The following is a 20833-nucleotide window of genomic DNA, read 5'->3' as shown; positions in this document are numbered from 1 at the left end:
TTCACATATTTTCTGAGAGTCACTGGCGAGCTCAGGGACGTTAGTGGAACTTGTCCAGGAGTCAATAGCAGAACCTGACGTCATCTGTGAGGCTCTGGTCTGCAGCCTCGATGGACTCCTGCATCTACAGGTACAGTATGATGACACAAACTCTATTTCTCTTTTAGGATAATGTGTTGTTTTTCAGCTGCATTTATCTTGCTCTAATGTTATCATGCTGAGTATTGCAACTGCTGCAGACCACGTTATCTTAGACATTTATTGAAATGAATGAATGCTTGAGTTGGGATTCATTTGCAAACCAAATGTGTGACAATAATACAGGCCACAGAAAGAGATTGAGTGGCCCTCCAGACATGGATCTAAACCACCAGGGGTCCCAAACATTTTTTATATTGATGGGTTGATGAAGCTTCATGAAGCAGTGTCATGTTGTTTAGAGGTCAGTAGGTGGCGCCATCAGTTTAAAAATGATGTGATGTTTCATTAGAACAGTTGTTCAAAACAAAGGAAAATAGTGCAGAGACCACCATCTAGTGGACTCTGAAAATAATGACACTGCTTCATGAAGCTTCATCAGACCATCAGTATATTAATATACTTGTTCATTACAGAGTCTTCAAGTTGGATGTTTCATGATGCATGGCATAGAGAAAAAAAAGAAGAGTCAGACATAGAAGTGTATTGAAGATTTTATTTGAAGAGACTAGAAAGGACAAGATCAAGAACAAAGACATCATAAGGGGTTCAGAGACAAAGTAAAAGAGGTCAGACTCTAAATGCTTTTGTATCTTATTTATCATTTTAAAACAACAGTAAACATCTTCAGTTTTCTTCAGTTAATCTCCATTAAACCAGAGGTGAGTGAATGCAACAGAAACACACTTGACAAGCACTGAGCATGAAGGAAGTCAACATAAAGTGACCATCAATGGAAATTTGTGATTAAAACAGATTTTGACCATTTCTTAAGATGATCTGAAGAAGTTAATATTATGAACATTCTTTAAAAACAAACTATTCCACAGCATTCATAGGGAATAACAGGTTTCAATAAACAGTTTTTATTTTGAATAAATAACAGCACCGTTATGGTCATTTTAAAACAGGAATCAATAAAACCATAATTTAATCATTATATATATATATATATATATATATATATATATATATATATATAATATATACATATACACACACACACACAAACACATAGGTTTACTTTAATGATAAATAATTAATGATTACAACAAACTGCCAAGTGGGATTTCTATCCCTCACAAACCAAGCTCTTGGTTTTTTATGTTTTCTTTATGCTGTAAATCTTGAATTAAGTTTCTGGAGTTTGGATCATTGTCCCCGTTTGGCAAGCTTTCACAACTGAAATTGAAATTGTCATTTTAGCAGTGTTTGCCAGGGAGACAGCAGGGGTATTACCTTGTTGCTGGTTCTACGATCATGCAGCACATTATGCCGCAGCTTTATTAAGATTCTCTGCCAACTTGAATTGATTGAAATGAAAAAGAAGTGTAACAGCTTTAACAGTACCATATTGAGATTAATATTGTTTTCTAAAACAATAGTTTTTCCTATCATTTCCCTGTGGCACTTTTAAATGTTTAATTTTCTCTTAGTTTCGAATCATTTACAAGGCACAAGGACGTTTGAAAAATGTTCTGTCTTTGTAAAAATATTATATATTTCATTAAATGTATTCTGAACGCTGATGCATGCGAGAGTCTTACATCAATTTAATTCACGAGATGACAGGTCTAGACCTAAATATTTTGACACTGAAAATTATGAAGAAAAGTCATTAACACTAAATGGAAAATGTCATTAATTACAAGTACATTAAAGTTTTATCTTCTGTAATGGAAAAAGCTTGTCCAGAAGTGAATGAATAGTGTTTTGTGTCCAATAAAGTAAAAAGTAAAATAAGAAAAGGCTTTGTTGAATTCCAGTTTAATAAAAAAAAAGTAGTATTTAAGGACAGCGAAGAAATGACAACACAGGCAGCGCAGGCTAAAGTAAACAACCTTGTTTTTGCTGTAGATTTAATCCCGACAAGATGAAGAATTCCATGGTCCTGTTGATGTTGTGTCGACTCTGTTCAGGATTTGATTAAAATATTTTAATTACAAGTCTCATTGAAAACATGGATTCATTGCAAGTTATAAATACCTGATAAGGCACAATGTATTTTAATGAAGAAAGGTTTAAAAACAATTTTACAAAATTAATTGTGTAAAAACCATTACAATTATTTACTGTAGATTAATTAAGATAAATCGCCATTTATTATGATTATTTTTCAAATCTGGTTTAAACACATTACATTTTGACTCAAGAATGAAGTAAATATTAACTTCATATGTCTATTTATCTATCAATGTTATTATTTTATCAGCTTCTATGAAAAACTACCTTTTTGTCATTGACTAAAAGGAGCCATTTTAGTTTCGACTTTATAAAATATTTATTTTTTAATTTTATTAAACAAAATCAATAAAAAAAAATCAGGAAATCAATGGCCCCTTATTTAGCTATTGGTAGAGCCACTGCTCCACAGGTGGTCTGTGGTCCACCTGCACGGTGGCAACATGAATAAAACACAATGTATTACAGGAAATTAGGCTTCAATGAGTAATTCTATTGCTAATGAATTTAATAATATTAATCATGAATATAAATAACTTTGAGGTTGTTGTTTTGAAGGGGATTAGTCTTTTATTTTAAGAAGCAACTTCCTGTTTGTTAAAGAGACTTTTGACCGACAAGAGTCACTCACCAGACTGTCTTCATTCTGCTGGAGACCCTCATTGAAGTTCCTCCTCCTCAGACTCTGCTCTTGTGGTTGGCGTAGCTGGGGAATCCAAACTGGGACACCATGATGTTGGAGTAGTAGAGCGGCATGGCGCCGTGGATCTGTGCCAGTCTGTTCAGACAGTACGACCTCTGGAGAAGATGTTCGGGCCGGTGCCACATACCCTGGTACCCGCTGCTCGCCTCCTTCTCCAGGTTCCGGAGATCCACGGGTTTGACGAAGACGCCCGACGGCCTGCGCGGACCACCGGGGGGCTTCATCAGGTGCAGCGCCACGGCGAAGTTCATGGCGATGTCGTCGCAGTTCTGGGTGGCGTCCACCAGGTCGTGCACCGGCTGAGGTTGATCTTGGAAGAGTTGGAGGTAGCGACGGTGAAAGAAAGCGGCGCCGATTAACACCATGGAATATCTGCACGGAGAAGAGATGCGGTTAACACAGTGCCATCTAGGGGTGTTACCGAAAACCTAAATTAAGAGATTCATGCATTTTATTACACTTGAACTTTCATTTTAATCAACAAAAAACAGCAATAATAAATCATATTCCCAGAAAATTTGATATATCTGCTGGAGCATATACAATTTACATGTTAAATATGATATCAATACAATCTGAAAGAAACTTGCATTTAAAAACGGGTCTGAGTGTGTGACGATGAATTCAATTGTGTAACCAGCATATTAAGTTCGAGGGTCCTTAAACAATGTCATCATTATGGGCAGTAACAATTGTTAACTAAATAGAAGATGGTAAACATAAGTGATGGTCTGATGAAGCTTCATGAAGCCGTGTCATTATTTTCAGAGTCCACTAGATGGCGCTCTCTGCACTATTTTTCTTTGTTTTGAACAACTGTTTTAATGAAACATCACATCATTCTTAAACAGATGGCGCCACCTACTGACTTCTAAACAACATGACACTGCTTTATGAAGCTTCATCAGACAATCACTAGTAAACATAGGTATCTGGTTGTCTATTTTGTTATTTTCAATTGGGTTTAAGTTCACTCAATATAAATGGAAAAATGAACAAAAATGCATCTAAATTGAAATGAATCAGACTCAGATATGTTAGTGGCAACAAAATGTGAAATATATTCAGCATAACTTTGATATTTTACAATTAAATGTAACGTAAAAATTAAATATTTATTTCGAATATTTGATAATTAAATGTTGAACAATGCTCAGAGAACGCCATCTAGTGGACTCTGAAAATAATAACAATGCTTCACGAAGCTACAAAATAGTTTATAAGACATTTTTAGGGCAAAACACTTCATAAAGTTTGACAGAAAAATGTTAAAGGAAATGAAAAATTGGGACATTACAATGAGTATGTAGTAATTTACATGTTTCCTTTGAAACACATGTTTAAAAAAAACTTTATTAAGAAAAATAATATGAGAAACTTACAAGAGAAAAATAGGTAGCATGGAAGGGTTAGTATGAGTAGCAATAATTTGTTCCAAAATAGTAATAAATGAGTTAAAGAGTCGCTCTCACTTGTCTCCGCCTCCTCGCTCAGGGTCCTGAAGCTCAAAGCTGCCATAACTATAAACTCCTGCTGCTGTTGTCACATGTTTACGAGGGACAAAACCAACAATTTGGTCTGGGAATTGCTGAAAATTGGACAGGAAAAGACAGAAAATGTCATTATTACTCCAGACAATCAGTTGTTTACAGAGCGAGGTGTGAGCCGCAGACACAACTTTATTACCTTCCAGACAGAGAAAGCAAAGGTGATGTCGGGAACGCTGACCAGCGTGTCGTCGTCCAACATCAGAACAGCTGAAAATAGAAGCAACATTTTAATCAGATGATTCATTCTTCCGTTGTCAAGTTCAGACCGACCATCCGTGTCGATCTCGGGGAAGGGTTGAAGTCTGTTGCGCATCTGGTTGCTGTCCTGCATCTTGAACACAACAGGGACCGGGTGAGGTCCCAGAGAGTCCCAGAGCTTCACAGGTGTTTGCTCCCTGACGTTGTTCCAGACGATGACGATGCGCTGAAGATGAGGAACGGCTTGATAATGATTCAGGAGTTTAAGCAGAACGTCTGTGCGATTAAACGTTTGGATGACGATGGTGAACTTCTGCTCATCCTCGTCGGTGTCTACGTGGCGACCTTCGGCCGGGCGTTGGTTTGAATCCACCGCCCGTCGCAGCATTCCCAGGACTCCCGCGGTGTTTTTGTCCTCATCGGACGGCAGCAGTGCTGCTAGAGCCGCGCCCACCAGGAGCAGCAGCACGATGGGCCACAGCAGGTGGGATCTCCGGAGCCCTGTCCAGCAGCATCGAGGCCTAATAAAGAGAAAACATGTGGAGGCTGAATGTAAACAGCAACAGTATTATTACAGCTTACTTACACTACTACACAGTATTTTTAATACAATATGAAATTCAATTTAAGACCAACTCGACAATCAACAAAAGTTTCAAAAAGTAATGTAAATACAACTTTAATTACATAGGTTCAGGGACCATTTTTGTTTATTTTTAAACGACAACAACTAAACAAACTTTTCCTTGACTCCCATTGTGAAATCTTGAAAATAAATCTTGCTCAAAATGCAGCATCCCTTGTAGGGCTGTTCGAAAACACATGCGTAAATTCCTAACGATTTTAGGGGACACTGACGATTAGTACATCATGTGATTGCTTTATAAGCATCTGGAGCCGCCTGTGTAGTATCCTCTCATCCTCAGTCATCCCCGTGTCCTTACAGGATTTTATTGTTCCTTAAGCTGCAGAGGACGTAATGACTGCTGTTCTCTAGCGGCCGGAAGTTTAATTAAAAAATATATATATCCTGAATATTTGCACTACAAAACCTATATGATTCAAAATTAAAAATATGAAGAAAAAAAAATCGGTACAGTAACATTAAAAAGATTCTCATCTACAGCCGACTCTCAAATGTTTTTACTCCCATTTTTTAGACTTTTGAAAACCTGATTAAAGACATTTTAATAACAATTAAGTCCTTATTTTTAGATTCATGAATTTAACCCTCGAGTTATCTCCGAGTCAGAATCAGAATCCTTTATTTGTCCCGCGAGGGGAAATTTGGTTTAAACAGCAATATACAAAAAATAAAAACACCAAGAAATAAAAATAAAATGAAAAAAATCTATAGAATAGAATAAAAATCTGCCCTATATTATATATATACACTAACATATTTACAAAAATAACAAGAAGAAAAGGTGCTGTTAAATATTATCTGGCTGTGTTCTTGTTGTGGAGTCTGATGGCAGCAGGGAGGAAGGACCTGCGGTACCCCTCCCTCACACACCTGGGATGAAGCATCCTATCACTGATGGAGCTCCTCAATGCCCTCCGTGTGTGCTGGAGAGGGTGAGATAAGTTCTTCCTCATGGAGGCCAGCTTGCTCTGTATCCTCCTCCCAGACACTTCCTCCACAGGATCCAGGGGGCGCCCTAGGACGTAACCGGCCTTCTTAATAAGGCTGTCCAGTTTAGCCCTATCCTTTGCTGTCATGCTGCTCCCCCAGCAGACCACACCGTTGAAGATGGCAGAGGCCACTACTGAGTCATAGAATGACTTCAGGAGTGGCCCCCGGACACCAAACGACCTCAACCTCCGGAGTAGGTAGAGTCTACTCCGCCCTTTTTTATAAAGAACAGCAGTGTTATCCACCCAGTCCAGGCGGTTGTTGAGGTGAACACCCAGGAACTTGTAAGACGTGACAATCTCCATGTATTACTGGAATCCAGGGAGGTTGTTCACCTTGACCCAGAGACAACATAAGGGATTCCACAAACACATTTGTTTTCAGGCCTTTGGGTCACTTTGACCCCCGAGATAACACAAGGTAGTTAGTACCTTTTGAGGACTTCCTACGGATCCACGGGAACCCTGTACCTATGCATTTTTATTTGACTTAACTAACCATATCTTAAGAAGTTTATACGACATTTTATAAGTTTAATTTTTACAATTAAAAAGAAAAGTCGTTTTTAAATGATCTTGTTAATTAATAGAGTTTATAACAGAGACAAGGGGGCTCATGAAATCTACTTTAGGGGCTGCAAATGTCCGGACTTTCAGCCTCCAAATGACTCCAACCAAAGTGGCTTCTAGAAATAAATAACCTGAGAGGCGATGGCAAGAGCACAAGTTGTGTTTTTTTTAATATTTAGGATGATTTCTTCAGGGTGGGGGATAGAGCTCATATATATGTGGTGAAGAGGAGAGTGTAGACAGGGTGGACGTGGAAGTGAACTGAAAGGGATTCTTTGAGACAAACGTGAGTAAAAGGAAAGTTCTATTTTGACCCAAATTCCTATAAAGAGCATGAAAAAAACCTTTAAAATAATACTGAGGTACTTAGCAGTCATTTTGGCGTAAAGTGACGTTGAAAAACATAATAAATGCTATAAAACAATACAAAAAAAACATAAATTGTACACGTTTATAAACACAAACCGTAACATTTTTACTCATTTTTAAAATATACTGTACTCACCTCATGTTGTCAACATACAGCGAATACGTTCTCTTTACTTCAGCGCCATGTTTGTTGTCTTTGACCAAAGGATACTGTTCGTGTAAGAAGAGCCGACAGTGAAGTGGACATTAAGACTGGACAGAGAAACACTTTCACTATTTAAATTCTTGGAAGTTTATAGTTTTGGTAGAAGTAAGAAAACGCTGCTTTGGCGACAACTCACTGCTACCACAACGCCGAACCACGCATGCGCAATGGTGGCGACGGTGCTTTCAAATACACATACGAATGTGGGAAATTGTGACTTCATGTTAAACGTATGGATTTCAAAAGTGGTCGATAATAATAAAAACAACGATCTGTTAATAAAAAATATGTCTCTGCGACATTACAGAATAGTAGGGAATTACATTTTCCACATTTCGTGTCCCGTCTTCTCTTGACTCTTACGTTACTGCGTCAAAACTGTTGTTTCCCAAATTTTGCAAGTTGAATAAAAAGTATTGTGTTTTCTGTAAGAGAAGGTATTTTTGGAATATAAAAGTAACATAATAAGGTGACCCTCTTTCAAGCCAAAGTACTTTGTTGTAATTGTTGCAAACTTTTAGTTTCCACCAGCAGGCGTCAATATTGCTCATTTTCATTTTCTCTTACGTCTCTCATTAGTGACAATCGGGGCCTGGGGGCCAATATCAGCCGGCAAAGACATTTTGTATGGCCCACTCAATGTTTCACTCAAAATCAGTGTTCATTTATGTAAATGTTAATATATCGACATATAAAAACAGTTGAAATACGACATAATATTAATTGTATCCCAGACAGTTTGAAATGTATGGTTTGTTCGATTGACTAGTACAAACCTCTCATTGAACCTTTTTCTAAGATTTTCATTCATTGAAAATAATAATGTAAACACAACTTGTTAACCTTATCCAACCAATATATATATATATATATATATATATATATAAGCAGTTGGAAACATATTTCAATACCATTTAAAAAAAGAAAAGGTACAAAATGTCAGGTAGTAAAACTTGGTGAAAAAAAAAATCAAGTATATAAATATACTGTATATATTTTTCACCCTCAATTTGATGTATACCTTTTTATGCGTTTAGGCCAAACCAGACTCCAACTTCAAATATATATAGATTTTTAAAAATACATCATGGATAAAATGCCAAAACTAACCACACGAGAGGTGAACGTTTGTGTGCGTCAAGGTACACAAGAACGACAAGGAAAAGATTGGGTTCTCACATTTGTACCATGTTTAAAATTCGTTTAAGTTTATTTTGAAATATGTTTAAAATGTGTCCAGAAGGTCAGAGAACAGCTTGTGAATGGCAGAACATCTTTGAATGAAAACGACACGCTCAGAGTTAGCAATATCATTTAATCTCCCCCCCTCCCCCTCAGCTTGGAATCACTGTTGTACATAAGTTACGGTTTTGTTTATCAATTACACAGGTTCATAATTTTCCATCCTCAAACTTCCAGTTTGACTTTCATCTTGTATCAAACAAAAAAAAAGAAAAGGAAAAAAAAAAGATTGTATTATACAAAAATGCAAACCAATTTTCACACAGTGAATTCTCTTACAAAGTCATAAAATGGCGTAATAATGGCTACATCCACATTGGAGGAAGATAATTCTAGACATTCCTTAATGGAGTATAATATACATATAAAACCTTTTTTTCTTGCTGAAATTAAACCTGTACCTTAATTTAAGAGTCGTTTTTTTTTTGTACAAGGGAGTTATAATATAAAAAGCCTTCTGCGAATGTCCCCAGAAAGTCCGGGAATAAAATGTGAGCCTTAACAGCAGTAACAGAGTTCAGTGGTCAAGCGTGTGAGCAGAGGGTTCATCGTTTCATAAACACGGGGCAGGCAACAGTTCCACTCAGAAACAAAAAAAAAAAGTGTTAAAAAGAAACCACACAGAAGATTTAAATGGACACCCTTAGTTATGCCATTGAGGTGCCGGAACGTTTGAGCCTCATCAGGCCCTAAAGATTCCGGCAGATCAGCATTTGTTGCTTTGCACTTCATATATAGAAGGATAAACAAACAACACACCGACACCATTTAACAGCGTCTTCCTTCGTTGTCGAGACAAAGTCGGAAAATTATTTTCTTGTTAGACTCGTCATTGACAAAAGTATGGTGCTCCGACAGTCAGCTGCTGACTAGATATTGGGCGAGGTGATGTATTAAAGACTAGTCATAAACTGTTGTGGATTATTAACACACAAACAGTCAAAAAAAAAATCGGGGGGGTGGAAAAAAAAAAAAGCACTTTTGTCTCTTTCATAACATCTTAAGTCAATCTGGACTCTGGATCGTGTGTTTTGGGGGAAATCACCGACTCTGAAAGCAGGTGACGAGTTCGTAAGGCCAAGTTTGAGCACGAGCTTCCTGATCGTGGTGAAAGGAAGAATAAGAGAGGACCCCAACACTTTTCTAATACTTAAACATCATCACCCATTACAGCACAATTTGGGGGCATCAAAATATAATAATAATAATAAAAAAAACAAGTCAGCGCACATTTCTACAATACAATCTAGCACACACAAAACTCCATTAAGTCTCCGTAAATGTTCCAAAGTTACATAATTTTGTCTTCTTCGGAAGAATAGTCTATAAAGAACATCTTTGTTTGAACACAAAAGATTAGGTGAACTCACATCAATGCGCACAGAAGTCCTTCGTCTGGGAAAGGATAAAGTCTGTGTTGGCAACCAGTGGACAGAAAAACATCAGAACATAAAAAAAAAAAAAAAATTGCTGATTCCAAGTAGAGATCATTTAATATAAATGCTGAGCGAGTAGAATAAGAGGTGGCACATTAATAGTGCTTTAGTATATTAATGTATGAATACATACTCATATGAATAAGTGAGTCATGTACCGAAAAGGATAAACGTAGCGAGGCTTGAGGCTTCGAATCATGGTGGCGGGCAAACATTCACCATAATTCATGGTCAGAAGCCAGTTCGTGTTCCAGACACAAAATAATATCTGTGTCCGTCTCTAAAGCCCTCGGGGATTCGTCAGCCTTCAATCCAGGCCCACCTCCCTTGAAAAATGAAGGCAATACAATGGAACCTCGAGCCTTTTTTAACCGTTTAGTTGCTGTCTGCACAGCTGCCGACAATGGCAAATGTTTAAAGGCAGGGGGCGCCATTACGGGACAATATTCAGTTACAATGGTGGTGATGGCGGCAGAAATGCGTAAAGCTCGAAGAAGTTAAAGCTTAAATAATTTCTTTTGACGATCACTTAAGTTGATCGAAGCAAAAAGGGCAACTATTATTTGAAAAACAAATTAGTAATTAAATCCATCGAAGGACCAAAATGGCAGATTTGAGTTTATGTGATCCTCGTCACAAAAACAGTAGAACTTAAAACTGGGATGTTTGCTCACGTGTGAAAGAAAACTTTATATAAATATTCCTCTGGTTATCACGGGTGTCAAAACACTGACCTGGAGTCAAAAATATCAACGTAAAAGATGTATTTCTAAACCACAAGGTCGTCTTACGACTCGAGTACAACTATGAAAAATAAAGATTTGGTTTACGTCAACCCCAAAACCGTAACATAGATAAAGCATGGAAGAAAATAACTCAACGAAAAGACACAAGGGGAGGCAACTTCATAGAAGTTAGGTGAACAAATGACAAGATAATCCCAATGGGGAGGCTTTTTATGGGGCCCGGAAGAGAAGCTATGCGGAGGGAACAACCCAATCATCACATGATAATGTGCACTCACCCCCCCTGAAATAAAGTTTAATGTGTCAATAAGTTAGAATTCATTGAGTACACACCATGGTAAGAAGAAGCAAATAAAAGATTCCCTTATCAAAAAGACTTGTTGCGATCCTTAAAACAGAATGCTTCAATTCTATAATCATTAGGCTGCTTTTTTTGAGTATGAAAAATACATGATTATAAAAATTTATGATAAAAATCATACTTCTCAAGGCAGATATGGAAGCGCATGTTGTGCAAATGTGACGTCCAAAACGTCATTTTTATTTGCAGCTACTTCTTCAGTGATCACTGATGGATCATTTTATGGCTTTCCCTCCGCAGGTCATCGAGATCCAGACACCATTTTTTTTTACGATTTTGGGGACACGTACCAAAGAATTTATAATTTTTTTTTTAAACAAAAATATTACGAAAGTGCATGCAACTTTAGCTTGCTGTACTAAAACTAAACAAAAAAGCACTATGGGGGGAGAGTATTCAAAGAGCGTTTTTTTTGCCGACATCACCACCATTATATTTATATATGGACTTATGAATAATGATCTTAAACTATAATCCCAGTTAAAAATAAAAAAAAGAAACACTTTGTTATCTTATGCCCTGGTTTCCAGGCAATGAAGTCATTTTAAAAGCTCATTCACAGAACAAAAAGAAAGAAAATTCATATCACGGCAGATACTGCTCATCATCTTCTAAATAGAATGGGTGAATGTGTGTCTGTGCATGCTGTTCACGCGAGCATATCCAACTTTTTTTGTTACTGTGTACTTCCTAAGAACAGGAGTGGACGATGCCGTTCTTCTGCAACTCGGAGCCAGCGGAGACTGGGTCTGAACACATGCTTAAAGCAGACGCCTTGTTGGCCAGTGACAGCATGGCTCCTCCCACTGTACTGTCCTGTAAACTGTTGGAACCGTTTGACACCTCACTGAATTTTGGGGGAAAAAAAGAAGGAAGTCAAAAAAAAAGCCATGTGGCTAAAAACTCGCCTGTTAAAATCATGCTCACCTTAGAACCAAGGAGATGTCCTCGAGCTTGTGCTCTGGTTGTCCGTTCTCAGGTGCTTTCATCTTGTACTGTTGAACATCGTGGGACACCTGGTTCTCCTAGTGATATCAAGACCATCTTAGAAAACATTTACAATAATGCTTAAGGGCAACTAATGTGATGACTTAAGTGTTTCTTTAATTGATGTTGGACCTCTATTGTACTCATTAGTATGTACAGTATCTGTTTGTACAAAACTCTCTTTTATTTAAATATTTAAATTAGAAAATGTGCTAAAGCCCCACCCATGGAAAACTTGGTTTTCTGGAGATGCAATCTTGTTTAACATAACCACACCCACTCTGCTGTTATTGGTCAAGCATCAAGGTTTGTCACTGCCAGTCAACAATCCCCGAAGTCTCCACCTCCAGGGGACTTATTGTATAAACAAAGTGAAGCATTATTACATCATATTGGGACTCCGCTATCGCAACCTCTCGTTTGCCTAGAATCCATGTGGGGGAGATTTTTAAAAACATGATGAAGTCTTCTTCTCCAAGATGCAGTAAGTCCCTCAACATGTGAGTGAGTCAAGAAAGTTGGGTTTTCACATTAGTTGCCCTTTACATGGCTCAATAGGTAGGTAGGTAGCATGTACAGCATGTTAGTTTATGTGTTCAGCACTGTAAACATGTTGTTTTTTGCCAAGAAAGACATTGTATATTATTCCATTAGTGACACGTTAAGCACGTTCTGTCAATTCATTAACAATGCGCTAAAAGCTTTTTAGAAATGAAAACCAGTCATCATCAAATCATCTCACCATAGCCATCTCTCTGGTTCTTTTGCCAATCTCTCGCTCTACCTGGTGGAGCTCCAGGCTCAACTGCTCACTGGAGACTGATGCGTTTGCACCACCTGCTGGCCATTTAGGCTGTTGATGCTGCTGGGATGACGCTGCAGCAGCCTGGCTGGTCTGCACAGTTTGGTTTGCCATTGCACTGGCTTCTCTCTGCAGCATTAAGGAGTTGCCTGCAGCCTATATGACAGAAGGGTAGATGAGACCATTTCAGCAAAAAAAACAAATGCATTAAGAATAAAAGAAGCAACTGTCTTCATTCCATACCTCCATGCTGTGCATCTGAGTCTGTTGGTTAATCTGCTGGTTTACCTGCTGCAGCTCAATCTTCAACTGTTCTCTATCTGGAGCCGCCAGTGATTGACTACACACAAACAGAGACCGCTCAATATACGTCACATGTGAAAGTAAAACTGACAATGACAAACTCACCGCTCAGTAAAGTGTCCCTGAGAGGAGGTGGCAGTCTGGTGGGAGGAGTATGAGGATCCGCCCCATCCTACATGGCTTCCATATGTATATTCTGGTGGAGGAAATGAACATTTAACTTTTTCCATAAAACTATTTTTATTCCAAACCTGGTGTCACTGCGATCAAATTACCTGGCATAGCCATGTGTTTAGAATTTGTACTCTGGGGAGTAGATGCCATTGCCTGCACTGGACCAGTGGTCTGATAGCCTGTCTTTGAGGTGCGGGAAATGGCCCCAAAGCGGGAGACTGTTGGTTGGGGTCCAAAAGGGATAATGGGGTCATCATCTTTCACATCAGCCCCACGCCTAGGTGCGTCTAATGATGGATCTCTCAAGACCTTTGCCTCCATGTTCTGGTGAGAAAACAGAAGGGAGTATATTGCAAGATTGATCATGTAGCCAAGAGAACATTCTTGCCAACAGCGGTCGGAACTTACCATCATCTCCATGGCTCCAGGGCCCATCACATCTTTGGGTTTGGCATCCTTGCTGCCGATGTATGAACCAATGGTTTCGCAGGACCAAGGAGAGTATTGTCCAGTATAATCAGTCTCTCTGCATTTCCCAAGTGATTTGGAACTTTCATCACCATACTGTAGACAGAGAACACACTTAGTCTCCATACAAACTCAAGTGGCTGAAACTATAATGAGAATATGTCTTGTCTTGCTACATTATGCTGACCTCAGGGGGGTAGTCACTCGGGAAAGTATGGGGAAGAGTCGGGGAGGCTGCAAAAGGTGGCGGGGAGATGACTTTCCTTTCTTCAAGTTGAGATAAGAGTTCCTGGCGTCGCTGGTGCAAATAAGCCAAGCTGGGCTGAGATCCTCCATATGATGGCCCCTAAAAATAGCAAAGGGTTAATAAAATTACTTCTCAAAGATTAAAAAAAAAAAGACTCACTCGAGGGTAAGCCCTCATTGATTGAGGCTGGGCACTTGTTTGGTAGTATCCATCAGGGGGATACCGTTCCCGAGCCCCTGGCTCTGGGTGGTACAGCGAGCCAGTGGGACCTGCCGATGGGGGTGGAACATCGAGCGGGGCAGGACTCATCCTCACAATACCTTCCCGCTGTGATGTGTAAGGCTGGGGAGGAGGTGGGGGGCCAGCGTAGGTGCCATGGCGGCCCCTCTCATAATGCGGTGGGTGAGGGTAAGAAAAGGGCGGTCCCGAGTGAGCTGCCTGGTATGGGCGCTCTGGTGGACCATAGCCCGGGTACGGATCATGGTAAGGGGGGGCTGACTCACTAGGCGGAGGTTGGTTGCGTATGTAGTCCCGAGAAATGTACTGTTGCGTTTGTTGGTAGGGGTATCCTGTAATACAATAATAAACATAATCAAAAAAAGAAACGTCTCATGCCAAACAGCGCTATCACTGAACCTTACCTGGTGGGTACTGTGAGGCTTCGTACTGAGAGGCAGAAGGGGGTGGCCGACTATCAGAGTAGAACATCTCAGACATCTGCTGTTGGGGATACACTGGTGACCCCCTGGCCACCACAGAAATCTGCTTCATCCCAGGGAGATGGTCTGCAGGCATTCTTGGATGTGCCATGGCATGGGGTGGCAGAGGCATGCCAGGCTTGGGTATAGAATCCAAACTAAAAATGAAAAAAACATAATAATTGTATTAAACACAAATACTTTTCTTTCAGATGTTAAGGAAAGCATGTACAGCTTGTTATTGATCCTAACACCTTGTATTAGGTGGTTAAACAGAAATTCACTAAAGCTTGAGAAAAAAACACCAATAAGTTAGTTCATCCTGCAGAAAATGTAATTACAAGCATTCCAGTTTAGGCTTTCTATACTCACTGGTCTGGTGGTGATCCTGGGGCATTAGGACTACCTCCATCCATTTTCACTGGTTTACGCAACAGTTCATACGTGTCTGTGCCACGGGGGATGAGCTGAGGCAAAGATGAACCACTTCCGTTTGTGAGCGGGGAAGTCTTGCGAGTCACTGACACATCAAGTGGGAGGCCATCGTCTGGCATGAGACCTCCAGAGCCGGGCAGGCGAGCTGCCAAACGCTTGTTCATCTTGCGGTATCTGAAGGATAATAGAACATTAATATTTGCTGTGGGGCAAAGATACTGTTATTTTTACTTTTTCCATACAACAGAAACTTACTTCTCAAGTTCTTCCTGAGAATGAGCAAAGGTACAGCTGGCTCCCCGAGGACAGCCCCCCTTCAACTTCATGTCCCGACACATGTAGGTCTTGTACTTGCTGTGCTGCGGCGGCTACAGACAGACAATGGTTTCGGACAAAAGATTAATTAACAATGCAATTGTGCAAGTCTATGTTGAAATAAAATGATGCAGTGTGCTGGCGTGGCTAATAGGTGGAATAATGATGATTGAGTTTTTTTATATGTATAACAGTGCCAACTATACACACTGACCTGTTGTGGGTCAGCTCCCTTTTTGCTGTGATTCTGGATGAAATCAACCAAACCTTGAACCACTGTTTTCACTGCCACCAGCCCCTTCTCCAACTGCTCCCATGTAGGAGGAGGAGCATCTGGAAAATACAGAGCTCGAGTAAAATTTTTGCTTTATGGTGAAAAGATACAAATAGGTTTGAAGGTTTTCAAGCTTCAAATCACGATTAGATAAAAAAAAAAAATACAATACAAAAAAACAACTACTCATCAGCAATCGTTACAGAATTTTAAAGTTAAAAAAAATATCACACCCTACATTTGAAAAAGAACAATGACACTATAATAAAATGTTAATTACCAGGACTTGGATCAATATTGGCTAGAAGCTCCAGGTGAGGCCTCAGTCGGTTGAGGTTAGCTGGATCTCCAGTTCGCTGCAGAGCTATTGTGAGCTCTTGAACACTCTGTGCAAAGGATGCTGGAGTCTGCAGCTAATGGGGAGAATGAGATGAATGAGTTGAATCTGCTACCCTATAGAAACAACTATGAATGTGTAACAAAATTAAGTTAAAAAAAAAGTCTATGTGGCATAAATTGGCGATTAAGCAACTCAAATGGAATGCCCACAAGTGTAATAGAGATTTACAGGTGGTTTTCATGCACTTGAGGATGAATCAGCTAGTAATCAAATATATTTATAGATAATTAAATAAACATAGAAGCAAAAGAGAAAAATAATGTGATTATACAACAACATACCTTATCAATGATGGACTGCATATGAGACTTATGCGATTGATCTCCATATAACAGAGACGACCACTGATCAGGAGCAATTCGCAGCCCCCCCTCCATGGCAATCTGAACAATCTGTGAATCGTGCTCACGCCGTAGAGCTTCATAAGTGCGAAACTCCTCTTTGAGCTGCATGAGTGATGAGTCTTCATCGCGCTTGGTCACCTAGTTCGACACAAAAAACATGTTAGAACCAACACATTTTTGTTGTCTTTCTTTCATTTAAATCACTTGAAAGCAATCAATACACCCATGTTTTTAAATGTAGGTATATAAAAATGTCTTAATCTGGTTATCAACTAGAACTACCTTGAAACAGGAGGCCCGGTAGAGGAGTTGCACCACATGACCAATACTCGTTTTAGAAGCCTGGGGGAAGCGAGGCTCCAGCCTCTGGACAACAAAGAGGACCAACACTTTTCTGGACAGAGCCGAGCCATCCTCAAGAGCCAGAAGGACCAATTTAAGAGCCTCTTCTTGCATTGCTAAAAGTGAAAAAGGAAAAAGATGATTAGCAGGAAAAAAAAGAATTATAACTCACCATAGGTCGGTTTATGGCATACTAAAAGTTTTGGTGTACCTGGGCCAAGAAACTGGCAACCTCTTGCACGGACAGCAGCCCATAGATTGGACGACAGCTGCTGGGGATTTTGGTGCTGCAAGATGAGTTCTGTGACAGTCCTTTCCCCTAAAGAGCGTGCAGCTCTCATGGCTCTTACACGACCTTCTTCCTCGACCAGCTGGCAGTGGACCAGAGTTACCAGTTTCCTCTGCATTGGCCTGCTTAGTATACTTTGAGCAGTGCTGCTCAGACCCACTCCTGAGGACAAAATGAGCAAAAATGACATTAGTAGGTGCATTCATTGTTTTAGACAAGACATTTTTGTGCTTTGATTTATCCATCAATTTATCAAGTACCTCTGGTGTTACTGAGGGGTTTGAGATAGAGGGCCAGTTCCTCCACACATTGCCTTGCCTCATCGTAATGCTGCGAGTCCTCTGGACTGGTAATCAAGGCAACAGGCTGCGATTTAGGAACCTGATACATGGGGGAAAAATAATACAGCTTTATTGCTTACGACTATTCTGGTAAGATCAATATAGAAATTGTACATTTAAAAAATAATTTTACATCTTAAAAAGACATGCATTTCATCAAAACACTCAACTGAACACACAAATATAGGCAAAAAATGTTGAACTGAAATATGTTAATTGAATTGAACGTTTTAAAAAATATCAAATTAAAATGTAATCGGTTAAAATACAAAATCAAAACATGATTATTTCACAAAAGCACTAGACAATGTATTTGATAAGAAAAAAAGCATCATTATTTAAACCCTTCAGAATAACTAAATGAATAGCGTGTCAAATACCAAAAATAATAGCTTCAAGCCACAGACTACAGCCTCTTTCATTTGTACAGTAAGAGAAACAGTATTGCAGCATAAAAACAACGGATCTTCAGTTTGACATCATGTGTACTTCTCTTCAGCAAAACTCCTCATTTACTGTTACTGTGTCACTGTAAATGCTCTCTGCAGGGTTCAATAATTCTGGTTAAGGACATTAAAAGACCATAAAATATACAATTGAAGACCCATTTCAAAATCTATACACAGCACAGTCAGAAGAACCTTTGGAATTTAAAACAAAGGTAGCTTCTATTTAGTGAAGTGAAGTGTTCACTCAAAGTTGTTTCTAAGCACAACCCCCCCCCTGTCCTTGTCCATATAATAAAATCCAGCCATGCCCCAATTGTCTCAGCATCTATCTTGTTACACTACCTCCCTTATACAAATGAAGGAATTTCCATCAACATCATTATACTGGCTTTGTAGTTCTCTGTGTTATCTTGACCTTTTAAGTATACATTTTATAGGGTATTGTTTTGATTGTTTAAGAGCTTTGTGACCATGGTCTAAAAGAACGCACTACAAATATTACTTATTTACTTACCTATCAATAGATTTGGTCACTTCTAAATTTAGAGGCACATTTTTCGGCTTAAATAAGGCATTTCAATTAAATTAAAAAGGGGAAAGAAAAGATAATGTACAGTATATAAGACGTATAGAATGAAGCTCACAAATACATTCATCTCGCATTTGTAATATTCGTCATCATGCCACGAGGCTTTCATATACAAAATATTAAAGACATTTTGGACATTTCATTTTTAAAATTGTAATTCAAATGTTGTACTGCTAAATTAAATTACCATATTAATGGTTCGTATAAATTAACTTTTACTTTGTGTGAAAGAAGATTAACAGGCACTAACCAAGAACAAATAAAGTACAGAACCGGTTCTGTGTTGAAATAGGTTACACTATAAGTACTAACTACAACTAACCTTATCCCACCTTTTGTTTCAGTCAAATGATCATGCAAGCTCCAAGTTAATCAGTTACTCAAATGCAACTACACATTTTGCAACTGCTCAAACATTAATAACAGAGGGACTTACTTATTAGTATGTCTACAAAAAACGATTACTTAATAATGCCAAAATTAGTCAATAATAGCATTTTTTAAATATTGACTCTTACCAGTTCTTTACATAAATGATTGATTATTTTATGACTATCTTATAGCCTTTTTTAATTGCAATTTTGGAATAGATGGCCTAATTACCAAACAGAATTTTTACAACATTTTTGAAGACATGATCAATGGAAGGCACAGAAACGGGTGTCTCACCTGGCCTCCCACGAGCTGCAGCAGAGCAGTGTTGACAGGTAACTGCTCGATGTCTGTGCTGATGGCTGTCTGGTCAAAGGGACAGGCCTTGCGGTGCAACTTGTTCAGGCACATCTTGCAGACTGTATGTCCACAGCCCAAACTGATGGGTCGACGCACAGTTTCCTCGAATGTCTGTGTGCAGATCGGGCACAACAGGAACTCCGTCCATTGTGGCGCTTGAACTGGCATGTTTCAGTTTGAAGAAGGTGAGTGTATTTGTTGTAAAAAAATATTAGGTAGAAATAAGGAAAAATATTATAAGGGGAAGATTCCACTGGAATCAAGATTTGTTTTCTTCCGAACTTAATCGTTCTCAAAGGTCTTCACACATTGTGGATTTTGCATCACATCTCGTGATGAATACTGTAAAACAGAAAATAAAGAAAATTAAAATCACACAATTCAGCAATTCATAATATATTGATTTAGACGGTTGGCAATTCTACCGTTTAAGAATTTAAAAATGCACGAAGCAGATTGTTATTTTAATAGTTAATTTGAACATATAACGCTGCAAAAAAGCGATATTAACTTCTATACGAAAACATCTGAGCGAGAAAACATCAAAACAGCTGCTCTGTGGCCTACTTACTAAACTGTTTCCACTGTGACTGTGGACAAAGGGTCCTGAAGAGGCTAGGGAGCTATCCTATTAAACGTACTTTCACAAGTTCTAGAAATGTTCATTTGACATAAACAATGCCCTAAACCATCATTCAGATTAATAGTAAACACGTCTTCACTGAACTAGAATTGTTTTGTTGCCTATCCGTGGAAATTTGACGATGCGTTAGCTAGCTAAGTAGCATTAGCATCGCTTAGCAGGCTAGGTTATGGGTGGCTAGTTTGCTAGCTGGTTAGTTTAACGAGAGTTCCTAAAGATTTGCACGACACATCGCCGTCGGATTTATAACATTTCGGATCTGAGTGTCAACACGAGGCCAAACTTCATTATTTACCCTGGCTAACCTCGAATGCTGCTGCCATATTGGGAGTGTTATTATGGGAAAGTGAAGCAATTGGACTCGGAGTACCGAGATTATGTAACGCCACTGTCCGAAACTTCAACCGAATTATATACTTAGTTTTAAGGATCTAACTAAGTTACAATATTTTGTAAAGATTAAGGCGAAATAACGTGTTCGGAATTCTGACAAGACTGGACGCAAATAGCTTCGCCGTGAACAAACCTATCACGTAGCCACAGTTAGCTCGTTAGCATGCTACCGTTTGTATACCGCTGCGTAATTACGGTAATAAAACGCACTTTCAACTGCTAGTTAAAACGACACATTCAATCGTAGAATCTCCGTCACGTACTCATTCCAAACGACGTGGAAGGTTTTCTTCTCCCTTGAGGAAAACGTTGCGATATTTTCTTGCCATGTCGACTGTGCAGCTTAGCCGCTGCCGAGGTTTTGGGGAGGTGTCAACTCCACAGCTAGCCGGTTGCAGCTAGCTGGGCAAAGTGTGTGTGTTATTTGTGTTTG

At 39.0% G+C, this 20833-nt stretch overlaps 2 protein-coding genes across 2 annotated transcripts; both read right to left on the bottom strand.

Annotated features, from left to right (window-relative positions):
- Window positions 1–674: 674 nt before the first annotated feature.
- Window positions 675–7534, bottom strand: extl2 (exostosin-like glycosyltransferase 2). The gene is made up of 6 exons (XM_087811873.1): window positions 7322–7534; window positions 4684–5132; window positions 4550–4620; window positions 4336–4451; window positions 2792–3235; window positions 675–2109 (listed from the first exon to the last, which is right to left on the bottom strand). Exons 1-5 carry the CDS (start codon window positions 7324–7326, stop codon window positions 2839–2841), a joined length of 1038 nt encoding a protein of 345 aa, XP_087667999.1. The 5' UTR covers window positions 7327–7534; the 3' UTR covers window positions 675–2109; window positions 2792–2838.
- A 1151-nt stretch (window positions 7535–8685) lies between these two features.
- On the bottom strand, window positions 8686–20790 carry rc3h1b (ring finger and CCCH-type domains 1b). Its single transcript, XM_087811860.1, has 20 exons — window positions 20664–20790; window positions 19302–19706; window positions 17514–17634; window positions 17176–17415; window positions 16905–17080; window positions 16560–16760; window positions 16159–16291; window positions 15819–15937; window positions 15545–15657; window positions 15227–15463; window positions 14798–15012; window positions 14316–14725; window positions 14097–14255; window positions 13850–14005; window positions 13543–13765; window positions 13373–13463; window positions 13208–13304; window positions 12905–13120; window positions 12103–12200; window positions 8686–12022 (listed from the first exon to the last, which is right to left on the bottom strand). Exons 2-20 carry the CDS (start codon window positions 19530–19532, stop codon window positions 11866–11868), a joined length of 3393 nt encoding a protein of 1130 aa, XP_087667986.1. The 5' UTR covers window positions 19533–19706; window positions 20664–20790; the 3' UTR covers window positions 8686–11865.
- Window positions 20791–20833: the final 43 nt, after the last annotated feature.

This window comes from Callionymus lyra, chromosome 16 (genome assembly GCF_982586985.1).
Source record: "Callionymus lyra chromosome 16, fCalLyr1.hap1.1, whole genome shotgun sequence".
Taxonomy (NCBI): Eukaryota; Metazoa; Chordata; class Actinopteri; order Syngnathiformes; family Callionymidae; genus Callionymus; species Callionymus lyra.
This window is presented reverse-complemented; position numbering and strand designations above follow the sequence as displayed.

Coding starts and splice junctions, on each gene's coding strand:
- extl2 (XM_087811873.1), bottom strand. Junction 4,452..4,549: donor TTGCTTTCTCTGTCTGGAAG/GTAATAAAGTTG, acceptor TCCAATTTTCAG/CAATTCCCAGACCAAATTGT. Junction 3,236..4,335: donor GAGCGAGGAGGCGGAGACAA/GTGAGAGCGACT, acceptor TTCTCCGTGCAG/ATATTCCATGGTGTTAATCG.
- rc3h1b (XM_087811860.1), bottom strand. CDS start 19,532: ATGCCAGTTCAAGCGCCACAATGGACGGAGTTCCTGTTGTGCCCGATC. Junction 17,081..17,175: donor TTGCCAGTTTCTTGGCCCAG/GTACACCAAAAC, acceptor TTTCACTTTTAG/CAATGCAAGAAGAGGCTCTT. Junction 12,201..12,904: donor GAACCAGAGAGATGGCTATG/GTGAGATGATTT, acceptor TGATATCACTAG/GAGAACCAGGTGTCCCACGA.